We start from the raw sequence: 27,128 nt of genomic DNA, 5'->3' as shown, positions 1-27,128 counted from the left end.
CATTTTATGGATGAGAACTCTGAGCACTAGAGAGAGAGAGAAAGAGGGAGAGAAAGAGAGACCTTTCATCTGCATTGTGCATGGAGCAGTCGCATCTAGTATGAAAGCACATTCTACTCTGATATACTCACTCCCTACAATAGGATGGCTAGAAAAACATTCTCTCTAGGAATTATTATTAACTAAGGCCCATGTGTGCTGACAGAGAAACTATGAAATTATTTGGGAATCCGTTGAACAAGCTATGCCCTCTCCTGCAGCCCACAATTCAGTCTGCCCCATCCTGAAACATGTCCATGAACTGTATGGATTAGGTTGACTGTGGAATACCCTCGGTGGAGACACATTCAATGTCCTGTTCACACCTCATCAAAGAAGTGACTTTGTCAGATGACTCAAGGAAAAATTGGTGCTAACAGTGACTAAGGCAGATACGTGGTTAGAACACTTAATACATGATGATCCTTGGGAAAGTTATTTAAATTCTTTAGACTTTAATTTTTCTCATCTATAAATTGAGGAAAATAGAGCCTACTTCATAGGATTGTTATAAAGATTAAATGAATAAATGTAGGCAAAATACTAAGAATAGTACTTGCCAAATTATAATTGGCCATTAAAATGTTAGTGGTTTTTATTAAAGTACCCGTGAATTCATGTACATGCACGGACACACACAAACACAAGCAAACACACAGCCATGGCCATGAGTTTGGATGTAGGCATTCTCATGAGAGTTAGTTCACTGACTTGTAAGTTAGAATTAAGTTTGTTGATTCAGTTTGTTCAACATCAGGAGTATCTGAGCTTGACATTGAATAATCCTTTTGGTCAATGTTCCCACAGTTGTAATATATATAATTCCCTGTCTGGAAAACAGTGTACATCATAGGGTTCTATTCAGGCCACCCTGTGTCCAAGCTTGGCTTCACTTTTTGCCTTCTCCATGAAGTCTCCCCTGATTAGTCCAACCAGAAGTGCTGATTCTCCCCACCTGATTTCCTACAATATTTATAATTAGTGCCATTCGCTTCATTTTTAGTATTTATTGTGTTATATTGTTTGTTTAATTTTAGTCTTTTTCATGTGCATATATTTTCATTCCCAGATAAGTCTATAAACCTCTAGGGGTAGGATTAACTCACTATGTTACTCACTTTTGTATGCCCAAAGTGCAGCTCAAGATGTCTTGCACATAGAATATGTTCAATAAAGTCCTTTGATTACACAACCAAAGGTTTGATGATACTGGTTTTTTCAATTCCCAAATGACTCGGTACTTAACTAGCAACCTCAACAGAAGTGAACTATTTCCACAAATATCGTTTCTTTGATCTTCATTCGTGTAAAGGATGTAACAAAACTGCTTTTTCATTTAGTCCTCCTTATTGTCAACATTTCCCCTGGCAATATTTAAGTGAAGGTTCATATTACATTTTGGGGACAGAAAGATATGTAAATAGAAGACACTGGAACTGGGATGTGTGGGACTATTTGGTGATGAGAAGGACAATCCAAACTGGCTACCCTTTTGGAAGTCAGATTACGTGATGTTTCCTGTAGGTGGAGGCCATGGCCCAAGGTAGAAGGTCAATAAGAACTCCTTGGCCAAGTTACTAAAAAATAAAACAAAAATCTCTTTGGTGCTGAGGTAGGGATTCGATCATTATTTACTGATCAATTTCCTAGTCATTTTTTCCCCACGTTCAACATCAATACAGGCAAAAACATGATAGCCTTCCAAAATCATCCATGACAGCAGCATGACCTTGCATTTTAGCCCTTGCGTTCTAATTGCACCTGCGCAGTAGATGCAACACAGAATATCATGTGATCATCTGAGATAAAGATGAGAAATTAAAGGACAAACAAGTGACTCATTTTAATGGATATGCTGCAGACAAGAGAAACCTGTAATTTCTCTTAGGCGTGCTTGAAGGATCCATTGTGGAGTGAATCACAGACTCACGCAAGCCTTGAAACTCTGGGCAGTTTTACAGTTCTCAGACTGGCCTCTCACAACAGACGACTGGCTTGATCGGGGGCTTCCTGGATTTCCTTTTCAAAAAATGGAGAAGGATCACAGCCACTGAAGGAGACTGTGGGAGGTGCCAGGGCAGGCACACGTGATGGTGGGGCATGGTGGTGGGAAGCTCACGCCGACCTTCCTGCTGGGCTGCTATATCTCCTGGATGCCGTGAGTACACATGCCACGCCAACACCTCTTTTTCTGCTGAGCATGGGATTGTTTTTGTTCATATACAAGAATGAAGAAAAAGCGTGATTTATGATGGTGTCTTCTGGAATGCTTGATTATATAGGAACTTTTCCTAACATTAATTAGAAATTAGCTAGCTCAAGGTTGAAGTGTTTCCTGTCTCCTTTATATTTGTTTTTCTTTAAAAAGTCATTTGTCAGGCTCTAATTACTCATTCCTAGGAGTAAAAATCCAAAATACATTTGTCAGGCAATTAGACTGTCTGTTCTCTGATTGTCCCCTTGCTTGATAAATTGGTTGAGGAAACTAGCTTTCAATTCCTTTAGGTTGGATGTAAAGCTAGATTTTTATTTTAATTAATTAACTTATTAATTAATTTTTAGGTGAGGCAACCCTTGGTTGACCTCACAGATTGCAAGGACCTTGTTAGCTTACAATCCCTTATTTTTTATTTATTTTTTATTTTTTATGCCTGCAGCACCCGATCTTCCTAGATGGTCTCCCATCCAAGCACTAACCAGGCACGACCCTGCTTAACTTCTGAGATCAGATGAGGTTGAGCTTGTTCAGGGTGGCATGGCTGTAGACAAAGCTAGATTTTTTTTCAAACGAAGCATTCTTTATGAGTTTCTTCTTTTAGTGGGGCTGACAAAGTTGTCTTTATATCAACTTACAAGGAAGGAAACATTTCCTCCAGTTAAAAGTTGCTAAAACTTTTTTTGTAAAGGCATCACCCCTTGTTTTGAGTGGCCAGTAGTATGGCACTTGATGGTTTATATTTCTTATACTCTGAGGACAATTGTGGGAGTGCAAGAATGTTGCATAGTGAGGCGTGATTTCTTTTTAGTGTCATTACTCCAGTGAGCTTCCTTCATGGAGCAGAGCAATTGCTCTGTATATTGACTTTTTTGAACTAAAATATGTATCAAGACAGTTGGTGAGATGCTGAATGCCTTCCAACTCTGAAATTATATGATTCTTTGAACTTATCAGAATTCGAATCCAAACTGCAATTCTCAAAAAGGATACTGAGCTGCAAAGACATTGGCTGGAAGCCATGTAAAATAGTCGAGAAAATGAGATGTTTCTGATTCTAAGAGATCTTTTATATCTTCCTTTCCCCGAAGGCTCTTTATGAAACAGCTCATCCATGGCAGGGGAGAACTGATAAGAGTGACTGTATACTTTCTGTTATTGAGGCCAAGAATCGCGCAAACAACTTGTTTAGCCATCTGACTATATAATCAGGGTTCTAATTACACTAGTGGAATAGATGGAATATATGGTTATGAAATTAGGCTGAGGGGAGAAAAACACATACACACATCCCAAAATGTGGGTCACCAAACTCTAATTTCCTCACCCTCCAGTTAACCTTTCAGAACCGGTCCTTTCCATCAATGGGATTGGCCAAGGAGTATGAGGTGAGTTGCCGCCTAGAAGGTTAGCAAACTAGTGAAGAATATACCCTCTTCTCACCTTGGGATGAAGTTCAATGCAGAGAAACACTTTGAGAAAGTGTCCAACTAGTTCACAGACATTCCCGTCCATCTCACCTTAGGGTGTTTTGCATGAAGAGTTTTGAGAGATCACCCCTTTAGATGTATTCCTTCCTCCCTGACTGCAGTTCCAGTTCCCAGGCTGTACCTTTTTTTTTTCTTTGAGAGTCCTGATGCCAGCTCTCACTCAGCATGTTCAGACAGGCGGAGAGTGCCTTGGTCTGCGTGAGTCATCTCCTACAACTCCTTCAGACATAAGCTCTGGGTCGCAAGCAGACTAATTGTATTTTTGGATTCCAGCTTTTCAGAAATTCAGCTCTAAGTACAAGGAAGATGGGACAAATAAGATACTTACACTGCCATGCCGGTGGCAGACATCACTGATCTGGCATAACATTGTTTCTTGCTGAACCTAGACAAAATCTTATAATCCTTTTGCATTCCAGGTAGTATAATAAACAGGAGGTCCATAGTAGGCTGGGAGCATTTCTACTTAAATTACAATGTTCCAAAATTATCTAGAGTTGCAGATATGCTCACCTGCCCCTCTGAGGTAGAAAAGTTGCTTTGTGATTTGAAAACAAAAACTTTAGAAGTCGCATCTTTCTCTGCAGAGGTCATTTACTCATTTGTTTATCCACAAACTTATACTGAGTGTCTCTCTCTTATGCATCTTATGCCCTGTTGGGTGCTGGAGACAAGAGAAATTTCTTCCATGTTCACCTCCTGACTAATGGTAACCTGATTTGTTTTCCCTCTTTTACTAGATGTAGTCTAATTTCTCTCTGGCTCTGTGACTTATGCACTAAGTCTTGTGTGCTCTACAGACCTTCCGTCATTAGGGCATAGAGTCACAACAGCGGTGTGGGAGGCATCCATTGCTGTGAATTCTCTGGGAGGTACATCCTGAGACATATTTCTTCTGGGACTATTGGGTCTAGCTACATTTTTCTTTAAGCCTCCGAGGCCAGCAAATGCTGTTTTTCTCTCTGTGAGAGCAGAGAGCCCATAATGCTGCTTATTGTCAAGTGAAAAACAAAAGTGGATGGTAGTGGGTAATCATACTTTTATAGGGATGCACAGAGAGAGGCGGGTTGTGGAAGCAGGGAGGAGGAATTTGGGATATTACTTTCATAGGTCCTGAGAAGGTGTCATTCCTAGTTGCTTGTTGCTTTTATCAACGAAACACCATCTTTTAGACACTTTGGGAACAAGATGCAGAGTTGCCTTTATGAGTGCCTAGTGAAGAAACTGGAGGGAGTTTCTTTGTAAATGTCAGGTAACTATTTACCAAATTACCACAGTTAGTCTCAGGCAGAAGTTCTTTTGCATCTTGTTTTCTCTTCCTCTTTTTCGTTCTCTATTTCTGAATCTGTCTTCCCCTCTTTTGTGATCATCCCAAACTTCTGTACCATCCCACCTGTGTCTGCCTTCCCTCAACCTCTCCACCCTGAGCATCGTGTTTCAGAATAATTCTGACTTGTTTTACAGATTAAATATTACCTGTCCATTGCCTCTTTCTTTCAGGATTCACTAAAGCCAAACTATTACTCTCTGACGGACTACATTGGGTCACAGTGTATGTAACTTAATTGAGCTCCTAGAAAAGCATTAGCACAGGTACTGCATTATGGTAGGTGCCCAATAAATGCATGTGGAGTCTGAATCTGGACAAGTTAATGTGTTACACTCCAAGATTATATATCTTGTCCTTGAACAGCAGCCTTAAATTCGCCCATAACACTTTTGATGATCAAGTAAATTTGGTAAAACCTGGGTGAAACAGTCTTTCTACCGGAAGGTTTTTCAGAACTTTTGCTATGCATATGTGTGTTGGGGGGAGTGGCAATGGTAGTGCTGGTCCACATTGTTTCCCAAACTGATCTGACCGTGGAACCCTTTAGTCTTTTGTGAGACCAGTGGTCCACAGAAACACACTTCAGGACACAATACCTTGGCCAAATATCACAGACACCAAACTCTATATTGTTTCCCTACTAAGAGTAAAGTAGGCAGACTTTCTGAATTCATGGAACATTTAAGTCAGTGTGTACCAATGTCCTCAGTGTTTTTATTTCGTTTTTTATTTCTTTGCTTTTGGTGCCTGCTACAAACTGTTGAAAAAAAAAGGGGTGGATATTATGCATCATTCCTCAGGTATAAATATGCATGTTACAGCACTATTCTGTCAAGATTACTGCTTACTGTTTTTATCTCCCCACTCCTCACTGGGTGCTAAGATCTTGACTGATTGACTGATTGATTTTTAATGTCCAACATTTATGTTATAGATGTACATTTGGGGGTCCATAAGAATATGAGACCCTAGGATCTTGATTTAAATAGCCAGAGACAGTTCTTTTCAAAAGTTTGGTGTTTTCTTGCCACCAAACTCAAGGGATTTATGGAATTAGGGATTTTATGAAGACATGATATTTTTGATAAATTAAACATACTTTAGAATCAGAAGTCAAAAAATGGGATAAAGGTAATTTAAGCATAATGTACATAGAACAACTCTGGAAAGGATCTGACATCGACACCATCCACTCTTCACTAGGAACTAGCAAACCAGAAGAGTTGGCCTCTGTTAGTTATTGCAACCGAAAGTTTCCTTTAACGGTCCCGTTTGTGTTATGCTGATATTCTTCTGGACCATCCGCACTCTTCTTCTCATGTTTAATTTAATATTTCTGAATTTTGTCATCTTGTTCTTTTCTTTTCTTCATTCTTTCAAGAGATAACTTACTACATGAAGACATTGTGTCAGGTATTAGAGAATTACTTTATTTGTATTTGCAGACATTTTTTAGTTTGGAATTATGCAACACTCAAAGTTCACTTTAATTGTTAAGTCTTTATCAATCATAAATCTAAGAAAGTGTGCTTCCTTCATTATGTTCTATAAAACATCAACCTCTGATTATGAATTATGCTGGCAATGCTTCTTTTATTTATTTAAAAAATATTTCCATTCTCAGAGCCCTTAAGCTCTGCTTATTGTCCACTCTACAGAGCTTTCTGGCTCCAGCCAACATCTGAATCAGATTGGGAGCACTTCCATTCAACTCTTTCTGGAAAGAAGAGAAACAACCCAATTGAGGCCAGCTTAAAACATCTGTCCATCTTACCCATGCCTGCCAATCATATTGGGCAAAAATAAGAATGTTATAACTCTTCTTGGATAACATCATTAAACATTTTCCATCCCCTCCCATACACATTTATAGTTAACTGAAGGAAATTTACCATGTAATTTTCATATCAAATGGTATATGGGTTATATACAGCAGACTATAATAACATGAATGATCAAGTAGCAAATTAATTAACCTAAACCTCCAAACAGTCAGTTGTGCTCAGTTCAAAAGTTTGTGTTTTTTGGTCATGCTTATGACTTTATATTGCATATATAATTCTACTAGTAAAGATTTTTTTTTGTCTATGCAAATACTTGAAATGCATCATTATTTCATAATGTTCCACAAAGAGCATTATGACATACAGAAAATGTCATAGCTATTGGCCCTTTACTCTGAACACTTTCAGAAGCTGTGAACTTAGAGAGGCTTATACAGAAAACTTGATGAGTAAAAGTGGCCCTTCACTGAAGCCTTGGATAGCAGGCATTATTATTTATAAACGCCTGCTTTTGGCTCACTTTCATCCATTTCATTGTGCATTTCAAGTCATGTTCTCTAGGTAGAGAAGAATTGCATTTATCTTCAGCATCAGTCCTATTATTTGATCCTGAATGTGGGTATCTTTTCCCCCTCCCTGATATATGTACTTGGGTGAGGAGATTTCAATAAAATTGTAAAGAATAGCAGAGAGAAAATTTCAAAATGACTACTATAGTAGGAAAAGTTAACAATTTTCAACTTGATAATGAAATAAATCTTATAGTCTATATTTCTATTTTTCACATTGTTGGTTATAATCTATTAGAAGGTTGTGAATTCAATTTAGTGGGTGTCAATTTGTGAGAGAAAGTCAAATAAATAAAGTAGAATACAAGGTAAAAATCATGGACATATCAGAGTGTCTTGCTCATGAAGGGTATTTTTTAAAAAGGTTTTAAAAAATATAAATCACATATATTTTCAATTTATATATGGATATCTATATACATATATATTTGACTGAACATACTGAGTCAAAGTGTAAGATCTGTTTCTTATTGTGTCATAGTCAAAAAATTTTGAAAGTCGCAGGTGTATAGGTGAAAAACATGGGCACATTTAAGACAACCTGTACTGGTTTTTCTGGTACTTCCTCTTGTGATCATCAATTAAAAATTTATCTGAACAATATTAACATTGCAAATTCCTTAGTGTGCCCATCCACCAGTTTGCTGAATACATTAGAACTTCTTTCCACCAACACTATAAGATCACGAATTCTGCACACATATCACAACACCTATGCAAATCTATTACTGCACTTTGCCTGTCATTCTGCCATGTTCACTTTCCCCTGCTCAGACTTGCTCTACAAGATGATGGTATAAATCAAAATACTTTTCCTCTGTTCAATGGTTAGAAACTCAAAGACAGTTTGGAAATCTCCCTGTAAGTGCCTGTGGCTTGTCATCACAGCTGAAGGCTCACTGGAGTCATGAAAGTCCATCTTAGTCTTGATTCTACCCAGGAAAAGTTTGACTCCTGATCAAACAGTTTTGTCTGCTCCCTGACTATAGATTGCCAGGTGAGCCTAGATAGATCAGAGGTAGTTCATCTCCATTCGACCATAGGGAATTTATGTTTGCTGAAGGCCAGGTGTCTGCCTAGCCTTGTTCTCTAGGTACATTATATAAATAATCTCTCTTCTCTATTGGTTTGACTTGCCTGTGTTCCTCCCTGGACACCCTTTATGGAAAGAACAGCATCTTTTATTCCTGTAGCCCCAGCCTCTGATACAGTTCCTAGCAAATAGAAAGCACTTGATTAATGTTGGTTGGTAAAATGAATGATCATATTACATTTTATGAAATAGATGAGAAAATAGGCTCAGTAAGGGCCAATGGCAGAGATAAGATTACAGTTTAGCTCTTGCTTATTCTAAAATTCATGATATTTTCATTTTGGTGTCTGCACTACCAGAAAAATAATTCTAAGGAAATTTCTTCCCAATAGGGGTCTTAAATGCTTCTATTCTGTAAGAAATGTGTGATGATGATGATCAGGATGACGCTAATGAATTTCAATGTCATAAAGATATGTCGTAAAGATACTTTCTTGAAGATTTGGCTTTGTAAGGTGGAAATATCAAGAAAAAAGCAAGAAACAGATGTGGCAAAAGAATGGAGAGTTATCTTCGACTGCCTCTTGTTTTTCTGTATAATAGCTTACCCAACTCTAAGAGGTAGTCTTAATACTTTCCAGTAGCAGATAATAGCATATATTCTTTTTATTTTAAATTACTTAACCCCAAATACCAAGAGACAGTATGCTATAGGACAATGTTCTCAACTGGGGGCAATTTTCTGCAATAGAGCACAATTGACAACGTCTGGAGACATTTTTGGCTGTCACAACTGGGTAGGGGGCTGCTCCTGGCAACTAGTGGGTGAAGGCCGGGAATGTTGCTAAACATTCTATGATTCACAGGACATCCCCCAAGAACAAAGCCTTATTCAGCTCCAAACATTAAGAGTGCCATTGCTGAGAGACTCTGCTATAGAGATTAAGGATTCCACTCCATCTGGACCATCTGGGTTGAACTTTTGGCTCTATCATTTTTTATCTAAGTGACCTTGCCTCATAGTTGCTTAAGTCGGTGTGCTTTAGTTTTTCCATTGATAAAATGAAGACAGTAATAGTATCTTGTATCATATAGTTAAATGAGTTTAATGCAAAGAAAGTGCTCAGAACAGTGATAGGCAAATAGAAGTTCTTGATAAATGCTGCTTACTATTAAAGAAGCTTGTGGATTAAATAAGAAATGATGCTTTGGTGAACATACGCTTTTCCTGGTGCTTCCGTCATTCTTGTCTACTATTTGTAGAAAGGGCAATAGTTGATAGACAGTCTTTCCATTTTTACACTTTAGATGGCTTGAATATAGATGTTGGTGTCCTTTCCTGTGGGAGGTTATTTGGTGTGAATATCTCAGAGTACCCAGAGACTCACTAAATGGTTGGTCAATTGGTTAAATATTGTGCTGGTTGTGTGGTATTATTACCTTCAGTTGGATCCACCTTCATTCTCTATTGCAGGTGAAGATTCTAATGTGTGAAAATGAAGTTCCAGGCAACCATGATTTGCTGTTTAATGTTATTTCTGGCCACAGAATGTTCTCACTATAGATCCAAGATCCACATAAAAGTAAGTTTGATCCAACCTTATGTGGCCCCATGAGAAAACCAGTAGTTCTCTTAGATGGTTAGATTTATGATAAATGAGATGTCATTTTAAAGAGCTTTTCAAATGACTGCAATTTTACTCTTTCTGATAGTAGTTTTCTAAAGATAGGAACAAAGAAGAGTTGAGAGATGTTTGGGACTTACATCAATAAAGTCGCAAGGTGCAAATTGGTGTAATAATATAGTATAAAAATCATGTTGCAAGCCACAGACAATGTAGACAGGCAGTTGTCCAGAGGAGGAGGTACAGTCATGAGCCACTTAATGACTGGGATACATTCTGAAAAAGGCATTGTGCAAACGTCATAGAGTGCACGTACACAAACCTAGATGGTATAGCCCACTACGCATCTAGGCTATATGGTATATCACTGTTGTATATGTAGTCCATTGTTGAATGAAATGTCATTATGCAGCACATGACTCTACTGACAGTCGAGCAATTTAGGTTCAGACCTTAATTTTGATTCTCGTTAGTTGTACAAGTTGCTTTGCTTCTCTGAGTCTTAATTTCCTTATCTATAATATAAAGGATATATTTTTTTCTTTTAGATAATCTTTACAGTCTTTAATCTTATTGCATCCTAAAGCTTATTTCGAGTATCTGCTCATTCCTTCCCTTATTAGGTTATACAGTATCTGGTGGGCCATATTAGTTCCATTTTATAGTTATAGTTAGTACGGGCAAGGAACAGCTTAGTGCTATAATCGTCATCTCTATGTTTTCTCTGGATACTTAAACTTTCCAAAAGATGTACCCAATCCTCTAACCTGACCTTCAGAGCCCAAGTGACCACCATCAAGTTTCCAACCCTCATTGGAGGGTAGTGTATTCTCCGTCCATGCTCACATCCATATTTCCTTCAGCAAGATCCTGCAATGTCAGCACATGGACCTCCTGCATTTTCTTCCTAGTCCTGAACATATTTTTCTCTTCACACCTACATCGAGCCTCTAAATTGAGATGAGAGAGGAGAGTCCCACAGTAAAGAGGACCTTTGGGAATTTATGTTTTACAGGATGAAGATAAACTTCAACGTTCTGAAGAGAAACCCAAGACTGGAAGGATACAAGGTATGTGGCTATAGAACAGTCTTCTTCCATTTGGAGACTGGGCAATATAAAGGAAGGACATTAGTATGGCAAGCATGTCCCTAGACCACAGACTTTCAAATAGAATAGTAATCTCTGATAAGTTCTCAATGTTTACCAGCACTGATAGATTTCCTTAGAATTCACTATCCATGGCATAGTCAAAGCAAGTTGGCAAATATTCACGTGAGTTCTAGAATAGTAGAAAAGTGTTCATTTTAAAACACCAAAAGGAAATTTTGAACTAATGGGCAAACAAGAGGCAGAAGGGGAAAGAAGACAAGATTCATTTATTCCTCCTTCAAAGACATTTTCGGGTGGCTTAAATATATGTAATGCTTTGGTGCTAGGAGGTCTGCTGAAGTGATGTCAGGTATCATGTTGGTGAGACTGGTCACTCTTGACAAGTGAGAGAAAACTTTGGAAGTAATCATTAGTAGCAAGATACTGAAATCACGTGATTCTCACCCAAATAGTAGGAATAACTGGATTCTGCACAGTCATGCACAAGTATATACTTGGTGGCAGATAAATCTTTACATAGATATGGGATTGAGAAAAAAAGAGAGAAAGGAATGTAACATTTATTGAGCATTTATAATCTAAGTGCTGCACAAGATGCTGTCTCATTCAATATTTGTAAAAACACTATGACTTCATCTACAAATTATATGGATGAAGAAATTGAGAAGCACTCAACTTAAATAACTTGCCAAATTGATACACTGGGTACATGGCAAACAAAGGTGCAAACTCACTTGTTTCCTTTCTCTGTGAATGGATTCATCCACAGAGCTGTCCAAGTCGTAAACATGGGTGCATGCCTTGACTCATAGACAAGTGGTCACCACATCTTATCAATTTCAACACCTTAATAGCTCTTAGCATCATTTACTTCTAACAGCTTCATTCTAGGGCTTCCTGCCTCAAGTCAATCTATGTTACCCATAGCAAAATCTGGCCTGCCACCAGTTTTTATAAATAAAGTTTTATTGGAACTCAGCCACACCCATTCATTTACATATTGTCTTTTACAGTTTTCATGTACAAAAGAAGAGTTGAGTAGTTGTGGCTGAGACTGTGTGACCCACAGTGCTGAAAACATTTACTCTGAGTCTAATGTTGTCATATTTGGCCAAAAAAAAAAAAATCTGGTGAAATTTAAATTTCAGAAAAACAATGAATAGTAATGTATGGCCATACATACCCTAAAACATTATTCGTTGTTTATCTGAACATCTTCAGTCAATCTTCATTATTTGTGGATTCTACATTTGCAAATTCTCTTACTCATTGAAATGTATTTGTAACCCCCAAATCAATACTCACAGTGCTTTCTCAATCATTCACAGACACACACAAAACAATAAAAAACGAGTCAGTCCAAGTGCACATTCCCACCAGAGGTTGAATGAGATGGTACTCTGCCTTCTCTCCTATGATACACAAGTGTTCTTTTCATGGCCTATGCAGTGCCACGCGTTTTGCTTTTCTGTGCTTTTTGTTGGTGATTTTACTATTTAACATGGACCCCAAGTCTAGTGCTCAAGTGCTGTCTAGTGATCCTAACAAAGCTGTGATGGACTTATGGAGAAAGTACATGTGTTAAGTTTCTTTATATGCTGTCATGAGTTATAGCGCTATTGGCTGTTAGTTTAATGTTAATAAATCAACAATAGATATCAGATAAGGTGTCTTTAAATAGAAACACACATAAAACAAACATATATTGATAGTGATCTGTTGATGAAAATGTGCACAGAAGCTCCCAGGAACCTAACCCTGTATTTCCCCTAGGAGCGATGGTTCAGTATTTGCTAATTCAGTGTTTGTGGTGGTGACTTCATAGAAAATAACTACTGCAAGCAATGAGAATCGACTGTATCTGGAAATAAAATTAACATTTAAATGAGCTTCCTGTATTTTATTTTATATATATCTGGTTCTTTACAGAAAAGTTTACAAATTCCTGCTCTATGCTATTGTTATTTTTCAAAAACAAATGCAGTCATGTTTTCTAGTAACCCCCATGTTAGCACAGCATTCAAGGTCCTTCATGATTGGATCACCGCTTTACTGCCTCTCATCTCTTGCGACTCTCCCGTCAGATGCTCTGAACTAGCCTTTCTGCGTGACCTGTGATCTCTCCTTTCCACATGCTGCTCACTCTACCTAGACATCAGCTTCACCATCTACCTGGCAGGTCTTACTTGTTGCTGAGGACCCAGATCGAAGTCACCTTCTCTGGAAGCAATGCCAAATCCCAGAATGAGTTAGATGCCCCAGTCAGAGTGTGAGAATGCTAATTAGGCTTCTTTCTCTTTCTCTTTTCCTTTTCAGAGAAATGCACTGAACCCTGCGTCACTTCTTCCAAATGCAGCCAACCCTGTGCTCCCCATTATCATGGAGAAATAGGATTTACATGTAATCAAAACAAGTGGCAAAAATCAACTGAAACATGTACAAGCCTTTCTGTGGAAGTACTCTTTAAGGTGATGGCATTTGCATATGATTGGCTACAAGAGCCAATCCCTTGTTATAGGAGGTGATAGAGGCATTTTTAATGTGTTCTGTTTAGCATGACAATGAGTCTCAGATCTGGACTTAGAAAAATCTACAAAGGGGGTTCATTTTGTCTTTTCTTTTTTCTTCCTTACCTAAACTCTCAGGTACTCTCCTCCTTCCCCACCCCTCTCTAATCCTTCCTCTCAGAATCTTTTCTCAAAAAAAGATCCGAAACTCATTTACACAATGGTAAATACTTAGAGGTTAAAGTTTTGGCTCTGAAGATAGATTTGCATGACTCGTGATAATGAATTAATCAACTAAATGTGTTTAGAATCAAATTCATTTTGATATCTTTTTCTAATATTTCAATCAGTTTCCCAAAAAAAAGAAGAAATGTGTGACCCAGAGATAATAGAAATCCAATAAATACAACAAATCTCAGTTAAAATTAAAATATCCTATATTATGTCCTTTCACTTAACCATCATTTTCATCTACCTTCTCTCCAATCCTATAGAAGCACATGAATCTCCTAAAAATTTAAGAGTGGCTTTGTAAAGGGATTGCCATGGAGTCTCTGTCTTTAGTATAGGTAGAGTTCCTTGCAACACTAGAGTCATTTGAAAGTGAATTAAAGTATTGCTTTGATTTATACAAAGTCGCATTTTGGGCAACTCAAGTAAAAGTAAGGAAATAAGCACATAATTTCTCCTAGTTAATTAACTCTTAACTTTTTGACATCGCAGTTCCTTTGTGTTCCGTGTGAGACCTGCCAACCTCTAATGTCCCTCACCCCACTGAAATTCCATGTTGTTCCTCCTTAAAAAAATTAAAATAATTAGACAAATTTCGTTTCTAGAATTTCTCCACATCTCTGGAGATAATTGTCTTGTTATAATACTTGAGTTAAAAATCACTCTCCTTAAAGCAAATTCCAACAGGAAAAGTCACTATCTTTATCTCTGTGGGTTTTTGATAGAATCTCCTGCCAGTTTGTGACCCTACCTCTGCCTCTCCATACTTCTCAGCATCTAAACCCTTTTTTAGGACCATTTGTTTCGCTATGTGTTTGCCCCATGTGAATTAGTTGTGCCTTTAACTCCTTTAGTCTGATACATGTTGAATGAAACAACTTTTTTTTTCTTTTCTTTTCTTTTCTTTTTTTTTTTACAAAAACAGGACTTAAATACTGCATCACGCCTTTCCATCGCGGCACCATCTATCCCTCTGCACATTCTTGACTTTCGAGCTCCAGAGTCCGTCGAGAGTGTAGCTCAAGGAATCCGCAAGAACTGCCCCCTGGACTATGCCTGCATAATTGATGTTGTGAAATCCTCAGAAGCCACATCTGGAAATATTGCATTTATAGTGGAGTTATTAAAAAATATTTCTACAGATTTGTCTGATAATGTTACCCAAGAGAAAATGAAGGTAGGTACTCTTTGTTAATGTAATTAAAAAATGCCCCCCGCCCCCGCCCCGCTTTTTTTCAAAATCTTGCACTTTAACAGTTTCAAATGTACTTTTCAGGGTAAAAGCTACAACCACCACAGATACCATGACAACAATAACAGGCATTTCATTTCAGGCATTATATTCTAGTTTATGGAAGTTATCAAGAAGTTAGAACATTTTTTATACATATTTTTGTACGGACTTAATATTTTCAAGAAAATACCACTTAGTAATGGTGTGAACAAGACTGTGTCTACTCTAGTGTTTCCAAAATTTCATTCTGTAGAATATAGATGTTCTGAGAAATATTAACAGAGTTTTCGTTGTTAGTAGAGAGATCCATAGTACAGCAGAGGTAGGGACTCTGAGTTAAAATTACGCAGGTTTCCTTACTGCGGGATTTTTTAGCGCTTTTAATGTGTTAATGAACTTTGGCACTCTTTATAAGTGGGGGATTTAGAGATATGATATCAGTATTTCTCAAACTTAGGTTACCATAGAATCTATCCCTAATCTATTCTATTAAACAATCATTAATATCTCATGGGAAACTTGGGTTATACACACTGCAGTTTGGAGATGCTTTCCTAATAAAGCAGATAAACTTTATCTGTGTTACATTTTATTTTATTTTTTAATTTATTTTATTTTTGACATTCTTTTACTTTCCTGTCCTTGCTCTAGGCTTATAAATATGAGATTCTACTAAAGAGTGAATTTGAAGAGAAATATGTCAAGTAAAATCAGATAATATGACGGAAATTTCAGATTTTAGAAATTGACTTTGTACAATCATGTGTGAATCCTTAGTATAATATCCGCTTTTCTCCACTGCAGAGCTATAGTGAAATGGCCAACCACATCCTCGACACAGCAGCCATTGCAAATTGGGCTTTCATTCCTGACAAGAACGCCAGCTCGGATTTGCTGCAGTCAGTGAATTTGTTCGCTAGGCAACTCCATATCCGCAATGAATCCGAGAACATTGTGGATGAACTCTTTATTCAGACGAAAGCGTTTCACATTAACCACAACACCTCAGAGAGAAGTTTCAGATTCCCCAGGAACATTAACAGCACATCAGAGGGTATCTTAGGGATGATAGAAATTCCTAGGCATGAGCTGTGGAAGCTGCCACCAAATGCGTCCCAAGCCATCAGCATAGCTTTTCCCACCTTGGGGGCTGTTCTGAAAGAAGCCAACTTGCAAAATGAAAGTCTTCCCAGGCCGGTAAATGGTCTGGTCCTTTCAGTGATTTTACCAGAAAGATTACAGAAAATCCTACTCACGTTTGAGAAGATCAATAAATCCCGGAATGCCAGGGCTCAGTGTGTTGGCTGGCACTCCAGGAAAAGGAGGTGGGACGAAAATGCATGTAAAACGTTAGATATCACGAACAAAGTGAAATGCCGGTGTAATTACACCAATGTGATTATGTCTTTTTCCATTCTAATGTCCCCCACATCTATAGACGACAAAATCCTGGATTATATCACCTGCATTGGACTCAGCATCTCCATCCTTAGCTTAATTCTTTGCCTGCTCATTGAAACCACGGTATGGTCCCGGGTCGTGGTGACAGAGATATCATACATGCGTCATGTGTGCATCGTGAACATAGCTGTTTCGCTCCTGATTGCTAATGTGTGGTTCATCTTAGCCTCTAATTTTAGCAAAAAGGCCCAGGACCACAAGTGGTGTGTCGCAATGACATTTTTTAGCCACTTTTTCTACCTTTCTCTGTTTTTTTGGATGCTCTTCAAAGCACTGCTCATCATTTATGGAATATTGGTCGTTTTTCGTAGGATGATGAAGTCCCGCATGATGGCCATTGGCTTCGCCATTGGCTATGGGTGCCCATTGGTCATTGCTGTCACCACACTTGCTATCACAATACCAGAGAAAGGCTATATGAGACGTGATGCCTGTTGGCTTAACTGGGACAATACCAAGGCCCTTTTAGCATTTGCCATTCCAGCCTTGGTCATTGTGGCTGTGAATCTTCTTGTGGTTTTGGTTGTTGCTGTCAACACTCAGAGGCCCTCTATCGGCAGTTCCAAGTCTCAAGATGTGGCCATAATTATGAGGATCAGCAAAAATGTTGCCATCCTCACCCCACTGCTGGGACTGACCTGGGGTTTTGGAATAGCCACCCTCATAGAAAGCACTTCCTTGATATTCCACATAATCTTTGCCCTGCTCAATGCTTTCCAGGTAAGTTCCAAGACTGAGACTTATTTTATTAATTAGTAATTAATTAATATTTTATTTATAAAATATTATTTTTTAATTTGTTATTCTGGTTATACAACCAACGATGGCTATGATTTTAAAATACAGAACATAACATGTTTCTTCCATTTCCCTCCATATCTTAGAGACATTTAGATGTGGCATCTCTCACCCTATTGATTATCAAATTAGATTTAGCTGATCAGACTAGTTGGGTGGGAATTTCCTCCCTTCTCTGCTCACTGATCCACCTGTATCCCTCCTTAAGTTTATTTTTCCCCCCATCTTTATCGAAATATAATAGACAACTAGTTGCCTGCATTTACATTGTACAATTCATTGAGTTTTTTTTCAATTATAGTTGGCATACAACACACCAGCCTCAGCCGTACAGCATATTGATCAGAGATTCATACAACTCGCAAAGCGCTCACCCCACCAATCTAGTCCCCCTCTTCCCTCCCACTTATTCATCCCAACATCCCCATGCTATACTCTACATTCCCATGTCTACTCTGCAACCATCCACCTGAACATCTCCATCCCTTTGCTCTCTTTCCCCCACAACACCCTGCCATCTAGTATCCCATAAAATATGCTCTGTATCTATGAGTTTATTTCCATTTTTGTTGTTGTTGATTTTATTTTTTTAGATTCCACATGCACGTGAAATCATGCGATATTTATTTTTCTCTATCTGACCCATTTCATTCAACACAATACCCTCTAGGTCCATAAAGGCAAAATCTCTTTCCGTCCCTTTCCTTTTAGTCTGTGTGTGTCTTTTAATCTGAAGGGAGTCTCTCATAGGCAGCATATGTAGGGATCTTGTTTTCTTATCCATTCAGCCACTCTATCTTTTGGCTGGAGCACTTAATTCTTTTCCACTTGAGGTGCTTGTTGATAGGAATTGTTACCATTCTTTATTCCTGTTTCTAATAAATGTTTTTTTCTTCTCAAAAAAGTCCCTCCAACATTTCCTGTAATACTGGCTTGGTGATGATAAATTCCTTTAGCTTATTTTTATCTGGGAAGCTCTTTATCTGCTCTTCAACTATAAATGATAGCTTTGCTGGGTAAAGTATTCTTGGTTGCAGATCCTGGATTTTCATCACATTGAATATTTTGTGCCAAGCCCTTCTGTCCTGCATAGTTTCTTTTAGAAATCAGCTGCCAGTCTTATGGGTGCTCCCTTGTAGGTATCTATCTGCTTTTCTCTTGCTGCTATTAAGATTCTTTCTTTGTATTTAACCTTTGGCACTTTAATTATGATGTGTCTTGGTGTGGGCCTCTTTGGGTTCCTGGTTTTTGGGACTCTCTGAGCATCTTGGGGTTTTATGTCCATTTCCTTCACCAGGTGAGGGAAGGTTTCCGTCATTATTTCTTCAATTAGCTGTTCAACATCTTGTTTTCTCTCAGGTACTCCGATGATATGGATATTTTTACCTTTAATAGTGTCCCATAGGCTCTTTAAATTATTATTAGAGTCTTGGCTTCTCTTTTCTTGCCATTCTGATTGAGTGTCCTTGGCTTTCCCATCCTCTATACAGGTTATTTGATCCTCTTCTTTATTCACGTTGTTTATTCCATTTAATATTCTTCTCATGTCAGATAATGTTTTCTTCATTTTTGACTGGTTCTCTTTTATAATTTCCATTTCCATTTTTATGTTTTTTACCTATCTGTTGAAGTTCTCACTGAATTCATCTACACTTCCCATAAGTTCATTGAGCATTTTTATAACCCGTGTTTTGAACGCTGTGTCTGTTAGGTTGCTTGACTCCATTATTTCTGGATCTTTGTTCTGTTTTCTCATATGGTTTCTGCTTCTTGTCTTCTTATTTTGGCTACCTTTCTGTGTCTCTTTCTATGTACTAAGCAAAGCTTCTAAGTCTCCCAACTTATTAGTAAGGCTTTATGTAGTAAGTGTCCAGTGGCACAGTCCCGAGAGGAGTTTAGCTGCAGGCCAAATTTAGCTCAAGCCCATGCCCCTCCGGGGCTACCTGTTAAGATTCAGCAAGCAATCCACAGATGCTGTGCTTATAGTTGCCTCAAAAGGCCACACCAGAATCTGAGGCCAGCTGCCACCAATGTGAGTCTTGGTGCTGCTCAGCAAGCAGCACCTGACTCACGGAGAGTACACCTGGATGTGGCTTGGGTGGGGGGCCATGAGTTGGAGGAGGCAGAGTTTCAGGGAATCCTCTGGGCAGAGTGACCACTGTTATCCAGTTTGATGACACCCCTGCTATGGCAGCACTGAGTCTGTGCACTGGTGAGGGGAGGGCTCAACAGAGGAACAGTGGATACCATCAGCACTTCTACTGGGGAGAGAGCTTCACCGGGGCCCTCGCTCTGACAAGTCAGTGTCATCCTATAAGTTCCTGCACAGCCAAACCAGCACTGATGCTGAGAGCGAGCAGGTCTGTCACCACAGAAGTCCGCTCATGGTCGCGGCCCCTTTAAGAGGAGTCTGCCGTTGCCGCAGCCTCTGTCTCACTGAGCCGCTTGGGACCAGGCCGCCTCGTGGCCTCTCCCCATCCTATCTTCTGCCATTGCAGGGTGATTTCTTACATTTCTCCCTAGTTGTATGGCTCGTTCATCTAGCTCCCAAGCTAGTTTTCCTTGCCGTTTGCTCTTTGTTTCTGTCGCAACATTGATTTGGTTGCCAGGGGGTTGAACGGAGTCTCTGTCATCTACGCCATTTTTTCCCCTCCCTCTATCTTCACCTCTCCTAAAGTTTCAATGTCAGAAGTTGACCTTCACTTACAGAGGACAAATCTTTGGTCAGTAATGTGCGAGGATAAATTCACATGTCATGCCTCGAAACAAGCACGGTTTTTATCCTTTCTCAAGTAGTTTGAGAATTCAGTGAAATGAGTCATTTTCCATGGTGTGAAAAGATGACTTTGACATTCTCTTTGGGTATTAACCAGTCAGGAGTTCTCATGCCTCTTCCCTGCTATTTCTTATGGTAAAAATGTAGGTTGTTATTCATAGAAATGGATCTTGCTTCATGTTATCGGATCCTGGGAAAGTCACTTTTCTTTGGACCTCCACCTTCTCATATGTAAGATAAAGAGATGGATCTAAAATGCTCTCTATTGTCTTTTCTTCCTTAGCATATTTGGTTGGCACGACTATCCCTCTAAGAGCTCTTTTGTTCCATCTTGGCTACTAAGCTTGCACATTTGGAAAACTGTCATTAGCTAGACTGCTTTTTCATACCTGTGGGTAATAGAAAATTTGGCAAGTTAATACTTTTAATTATGGTTTTAATCAGAGATTGGCAAACTGTAGCCTGTTGTCTATTTTTGTAAACAGTTTTATTGGAATACAGCCATACTCATTCATTTACATTTTGCCTGTGGCTATTTGAGCTACAGTAGCAAAGCTGAGGTAGTTGTAACAAAGACTTTAGCCTACCAAGCCTAAAATATTTATTATCTGCTTCTTTGTGGGAAAAAAAAATTCAACTAGGGTTGAAATAAAATAACTATAATAACTGCATAATAAAGCAGCAAAGTATTCCTATTAACATGTCGTTACTACTTTATTTAAAAATTTGATACAAAACATAAAGCAGACTTTAAAGAAAAGCCAACTCAGATGAATTATATATCTTATTCATAATTCTTTAATAATTATGGAGAACATTTATTTCACTCTTTGCCTTTCATTGTTTTAAAGAGAAACTTTTGACTTTTTTTTTCTAAATCAAAAGCTCTTGGACTTACATAAATTTCTCCAACTCTTGAAGAGATTTCCACCAGTTACTCTGATGACTAATGATCGCATCTTATTTTTACTTTGCAATTTAATACCTCAGAAAATTTTGTTCCTTTTTTTAGATCATTTTTTTCTCTTTTCTTTTTTCCTTTCTTTAATTGCCCTCCCACCCCACCCCGCCACTTCCACCCCTGACCTATGGATGTTGCCGTTTTCCCCTCAAGAACTGGATCTCTGAAGGCGGGGCGTCCCCTCACACGTGCTTGCAGAGTGCATCTGGGGCCTGCGCATCCCGAGCCTGAGCATCCGGGGCCTGCGCATCCAGGGCCTGGCGCACTTGTGGCATGGTCCATGGCTCTACCTGGGGTGCGAACCCAGGACCTTCTAAGTGTAGAGCAGACGTGCTAACCACTGCACTATGGAGCCAGCCCTCTCTTTTCATAATAGAAAGAAAAACGCTAAAACACTAAAACATTGTGACTCACATTAAAAAATTTCAGTCTTCTGATTAGTGTTTCTTCACCATGAAACTATCTGTAGCAATCCAGGTTTCCCTCCACTCTTATGGCAGGATCCAGATTTTTCTTAGACCTCAACTCCTGTCATTTAAAAAGATTGACTTCCACTTATTGTGACTTTATAGGTGACCGAATAATTTAAATATGAACAGACTCTGGCTTTACAGGTCTACATACTTTTCTCTTTCTTTTATGCAGAAACTTCCTCCACCAGCATAGAGAATCTGGCTGCCTATTTCTTGACTTTTAATTACCGCTTAAAGTAGACTAGAATACAAGATTCATTTTCTCAAGATATCTTCCATGATTGTGACTTTGTGTTACAAGAGTCCATGTCACAGTATTACTGTCATCATAAGGAAGAACAGCTACCTTAATATTTAGGAAGAAAGTAAACAGATTTAATAAGTTTGAAAACCCAGTCCTACATCTGTAGCTATTCAAAAAATATCAATAACTGTTATGCATGAGCAGGAAGGTGATCCTCTTTCTTTGAGATACATTCAAAGAAAATACATATCAATGCATTTTTATCTAAATCAGTAGAAAGTGACATTTCTAATGTCTGATAATGGTCCTAGAAGGTATCTAGAAGAGTGATATCAATATAATAATGGTATTAATATGAGTGGTGTCAATATAATAGTGGTATTATTAATATAACATTAATATAATGGTACTAATATAATATAATATATTAATGTAATATACTAATATAATAGAATATATTATATTATAAACATAATAGTAACATAATATTGTCTGCAAAACTGTCCCTCATACTTCTGTTGAATTTTGCCACAGGGATTCTTCATATTGCTGTTTGGAACCATTATGGATCCTAAGGTAATTTGAATTTGTTTAGCTCACCGTAAATGATTTCTGTATGGCAGAGGGAAATGGAAGGATGAAGCAGGTTTAATGAAGGAGCATGCCAGGGGTGTTGAGTTTGTAGGGATGACAGGGCATCGGCTGTGAGGGGGAAAGGGAAGAACTATACTCTCACATTTCCTGTGCTTCATTAAGTCAACAGGAGACTGTATGTGAGTATAGCTGCTGAAAAGAATTGAAACCATAACCACAATTTTAATCTTAATCGTAGATCTCGTTATAACCACACCTCAATTTTTTTCTAAATCTCATTATTTGTCAAACACTGTTCTAAGACATATGATACTGCTTCTGCCAGGGTTATTGGTCTCCAAGTTTCAAGACATGAGTCTGGGGACTGAGGATGTTGTCATTTCTTCACTGTCATTGCTTCTTTAGATAAGAGATGCTTTAAAGATGAAGATGTCTTCACTGAAGGGGCGATCAAAAGTAGCAGAGGTGAGCCTCTCCCTTTCAATTTCAATACTGGAGGGTCAGTGTCCTTAGCAGTCATGAAGAGACAAATATCATAGTTTAGTATTTAGGATTTGTTAGCAAAGAAAATCATTAGGACATACTTTCATTCATTCATTTCTCATTCAACAAATAGTAGAGTATCCTGCTAAAGCTTAAGGTGAGCAGAATATACCCCTCGAGAGAATTTTCTACTTTGGACATATTTCAACTTGACATTTGGACCACTGAGATAGAACAAGGACCTAGAATGATAGATTCATAAAATGTTAGTGCACAGAAATGAGGGACGAGTTAGAAATGAAATTCTAGTCTACCCTGCTCATTTCACAGGTAAGGAAACCAAGGCCCAGAGTACTTAAGATTCGCCCAAAGTGACCCAGCTAATCATGAGAATTAGCATTCTTCTTGCTCAGGGCTCTTTCAGTAAACCACACTTCCTTGGCTTGAAGTATCTGTGTATTTATGAATCTCGAAGATGACCTTTGTCCAAGTTGTCTTTTAAGATATTGACTATAATTGCTATTATTGCTATATTAATTAGAAAGAAGTCATTTACTCAACCAACAGTTTCTCAATAAGAACTACTCTCTTAAAAACAAATAAAAAGCTTTCTGGACATATTAAGAGTCAGCACTAATACTTAGCTAGTATTCGGTGTGATTTTTAACATAGTTCACCAATTCTATGGCAGGCATTTTCTTCACCTTTTAACATTTCTGAAATTGGAATGTATCTTACAATCAATGGCATGTCATAGTTTAATTTGCATTTTTTTTCTTTTTCTTTCTTGATGGAACATAAAAATAACGATGTAGCTTGCAATGTTAGATTCAGTGAAATATGATAATTTAATTCTGTGCAGTTGTGTCAATTTAGGCACTTCTCTTCATGTCTTCATTTTTACATGTTTATCTCTAGGCAAGCATATACATAAATATATGTGCATTTTTGTCAATGCCATTACTCTTTGATACCACTGTTTTTTTTTTTCATCGAGAATGCATCGTTAAGCCCAACCAATGGATCTAAATTAATGAATCGCTGAGGATGAGATGTGAGTATTAAAAACTTAAGGAGAAGCTTCACTTGCAAGTTGTGACAAACTGCTCAGTGCCCCTTATGAGCATGCTATTGTCTACTCTGTGATGCTGAAGTAAGGTGGGAATGGAACAGGTGGACATATCTTTCAGAGATTGGAAATTTCTTTATTGCCCAGTACATAAATGAAAATATGCACAACTTCTTTAAAATCTAAGTCATCTCAGCTTACATGACTGAATCGTAAGCACTTTTCTTTCTTTCTCTTTCTTTCCTTTCTTTCTTTCTCCCTTCCTTCCTTCCTTCCTTCCTTCCTCCTTCCTTCCTTCCTTCCCTTCCTTCCTTCCTTCCCTTCTTCCTTCCCTTCCTCTCTTCATTCCTTTTCTCTCTCTCTCTCTCTCTCTCTCTCTCTCTCTCTCTCCTCTCTCTCTTTCTTTCTTTCTTTTTTTCTGTTTTCATTGAGAGGATGCTGTTATCACACCTGCACTGATACGGGATACACCCTCACTCACACACCTTAATTCCATCTTGTCAGTGAGTGGTGATACTTATAATAGCCCAATTGTCAAGAAGGAAGATTTAATTAACTGAAGTCACAAAGCAACAAGCCTGTCTTTCCCTAATAAATTTGGGACCCAGAATCATTCTAAGGGGCTGTAGGTGGACTGGTAGCAAATTAGCTGTCTACTCACAGCCAACCTCTGAGACATTTCTACACAAGTGGAATCAGGGGAAAACAAATTTTAAGCAGTCATGAAGGGGAGAACAAATCACAAAATGGCAGCCAGGCGTCAGAGAGGTAATAGGGGAATGTGGGTAGGGATTTTCAGTCTTGGTATAGTTCTGTCTTGGAGAGGTTTCATGGCCTTTCTGCATGGATATGGATGAGTCTCAGATTTTTTTAAACACCATTTGGCAGCAGGTGCATCTTCTTTTACATTCCTCCCCTTTCTGAGGGTAAAGAGAAACATTAAAACAACCTGATGGAACCAAAGACACTCTGATTCAGAAGAACCCTAAAGGGATCTCCTGTGTTGCAGATCCTACAAACCTGATATTGTGCTAGTGTGGGACATTGCATATGGTCCCAGAGAGAGGGAGGGAGAGTAAAGAGGATTCTGTCATATACACTAATTGACATATATGGGGTGCTGGGAAATCAGAGGAAACATTGCCATATTATCCTTAATTAATCATCTTTGCATTTAGTTTTTTTATATTAGAACTTAAAAACAGGGAGGGAGAATATAGAACTTTACAAAGGTTAACAGTCCCAACCTCTACCCATTTTCTAGCCTGTAGAGTTGCACCACAGTGGAATATCTCTATAACATTACTTGATTGGTTACTAACTGAGAGGTGGTTCAGATGATTTGTTAAAGGTGACCTTTCCATCAAAGTCCCAGTTTGAGCTGTTAGGAAGTTTATTAGACTGTCTTAGCTGGAGGAAGCCCTTCCTTCTGGGGATCATACATCAGCCATTCTAGAGAAGAGAAGCAGAGTTGAGGTCTTATGCACAGCTAATAGGCATACCCGGTTGGTTGTAGTAGAAGCTGGAGAAAGCCAGTAGAAACTAAGATCAGAGACCACTACTTACCAGAACTGGGAGGTGCATAAGGCTTGGACTCATGTAAGGAGGAAGCATAGGAAGGAGATGAAAATGCACTAACAACTCTTCCCAAAGAAATCCACACAGTCTTCAACTTTCCACTTCTATTTTTGAACCTGTGAAGTGGGGAGTGAACTGAGGATTGCATTCTTTCAGCATATTCTCCTCCTGTGGCCCTAGGCCTATTGAATTTTCTCAGTAGTTGGGGCTGTGCTTCTCACATTTGGATGCATGTGGTATCAGAAGGATCTAGGAACAACTGGCACCACGGCAGACCATGTCGGCGGGGTGGGGTGGGGGTGGGGGGCTGAGAAGGGTTAGAAGACAGGGATAGGAAATTCACACTGGGTGATCTTCCCAAGTCCAGAATGGAGAGCTGGAAGCACGAGGGAGGTTTTTTTTAGCTGAGATCACAGCTCTTCTACAGGGGTTAGGTCAGAACTACAGCTCAGCGACATGGAATTTATGGTAAGAGCAAGATAGGGTCACAATCCAGGGCTGGACTAAACCACAGGGAAAAGGCAGTATTTCAGACCTTCAACAGAAGACTGATGATAGAGTCTCAGGAGGTAGGTAGAATTCCGGTAGCGAGAAAGCGGGAGGGAGGTCAGAATTGAATTTGCAGAGAATCGAGACCTCTGAGTATGGGTGGCAGCTCCTAGTATTCCAGTGACCTTTTGATCAGATAGATCTTAGAAATAAGGTCTTGAAGGTCCTGTCTGGAGATCCTGTGGTCGTGAAAGGCCTGTTGAGGTATGAAAATCAAGCTGTTTGATTCAGGTGTAGATTCTAATTTCGGGACCCCATCCCACTGAGGCCGGGGGTGGAAAGGGGTCGGCATTCTGATCATGAGACCATGGCTGCGCAGCACCCTCTGTTGTTTATATTCAGGCCTTTACTATGTTCCAAACAGAACCAGTTTCATCCAGTATGATTTCAGGGTCACCTGTTCTGTTCCTCTAAAATCTCTTCCATATATGCCTGAAATTCCCCCAAAAGGATATAGAACTCTTCATTCCACAGGGAAAAATGAGACTGATTGCACAAATACTCTGAGAGTAGCGACAGTGTTTCCTCTGTAAAGTTGTAAATTCAGAGCTGCTGAATCATTTTAGAGACCACGGTTAGATAAGGGAGGAGGGAGAGCAGGCACTGAGCACTAAGTGTTGAGGGAGCAGCATGGAGAAGGCATAGGGCACACAGATCAATAAAGCTGGGAGAATAGTCCTCCTACTGTGTAATCTTGGGGAAGTTGCTTAATGCCTCTGTTTCTCAATTGCCTCATCTCTAAAATGGGGCTAATAATAGTACATACCTCCTGGATGGTTTTAGGATTCAATGAGCTAATATTCTTAGAATAATGTCTCATTCAAGTTAATAAACGCCAGCCATTATTTCTTGTTTCAAGCATCTTGCCTAGGCTTTCCCGTTTCTCATGGATGTTTGGTGCCCTGGATTGAGAGCTGAGCTCCAGGAGAAGAAGGCTGAAAAGTGGGCTGGAATGAGAGGGGACAGTTTTGCT

General features: G+C 38.8%; 1 protein-coding gene and 1 pseudogene across 1 annotated transcript; one reads left to right on the top strand and one right to left on the bottom strand.

Moving 5' to 3' along the window:
* Positions 1-1,949: 1,949 nt before the first annotated feature.
* ADGRF4 (adhesion G protein-coupled receptor F4) lies at positions 1,950-27,128 on the top strand. Its single transcript, XM_039854195.1, has 10 exons — positions 1,950-2,197; positions 9,935-10,043; positions 11,101-11,155; positions 13,514-13,665; positions 14,861-15,112; positions 15,974-17,350; positions 22,417-22,458; positions 22,882-22,941; positions 23,957-24,013; positions 27,015-27,128. The coding sequence occupies exons 2-9, from the start codon at positions 9,957-9,959 to the stop codon at positions 24,002-24,004; spliced, it is 2,073 nt and encodes a 690-aa protein (XP_039710129.1). The 5' UTR covers positions 1,950-2,197; positions 9,935-9,956; the 3' UTR covers positions 24,005-24,013; positions 27,015-27,128.
* On the bottom strand, positions 2,688-2,806 carry LOC120596451 (uncharacterized; annotated as a pseudogene).

Source organism: Pteropus medius, unplaced genomic scaffold (genome assembly GCF_902729225.1).
Source record: "Pteropus medius unplaced genomic scaffold, Ma_sr-lr_union100, whole genome shotgun sequence".
Classification (NCBI taxonomy): Eukaryota; Metazoa; Chordata; class Mammalia; order Chiroptera; family Pteropodidae; genus Pteropus; species Pteropus medius.
Note: the sequence above shows the minus strand (reverse complement) of the source record. Positions and strands in the feature narration are given on the sequence as shown.

Excerpts from the sequence above, each read along its gene's own strand:
- ADGRF4 (XM_039854195.1), top strand. The coding sequence starts at position 9,957 with ATGAAGTTCCAGGCAACCATGATTTGCTGTTTAATGTTATTTCTGGCC. Across the intron at positions 13,666-14,860 it reads CTGTGGAAGTACTCTTTAAG|GACTTAAATACTGCATCACG; the intron begins GTGATGGCATTT and ends TTACAAAAACAG. Across the intron at positions 17,351-22,416 it reads CCCTGCTCAATGCTTTCCAG|GGATTCTTCATATTGCTGTT; the intron begins GTAAGTTCCAAG and ends ATTTTGCCACAG.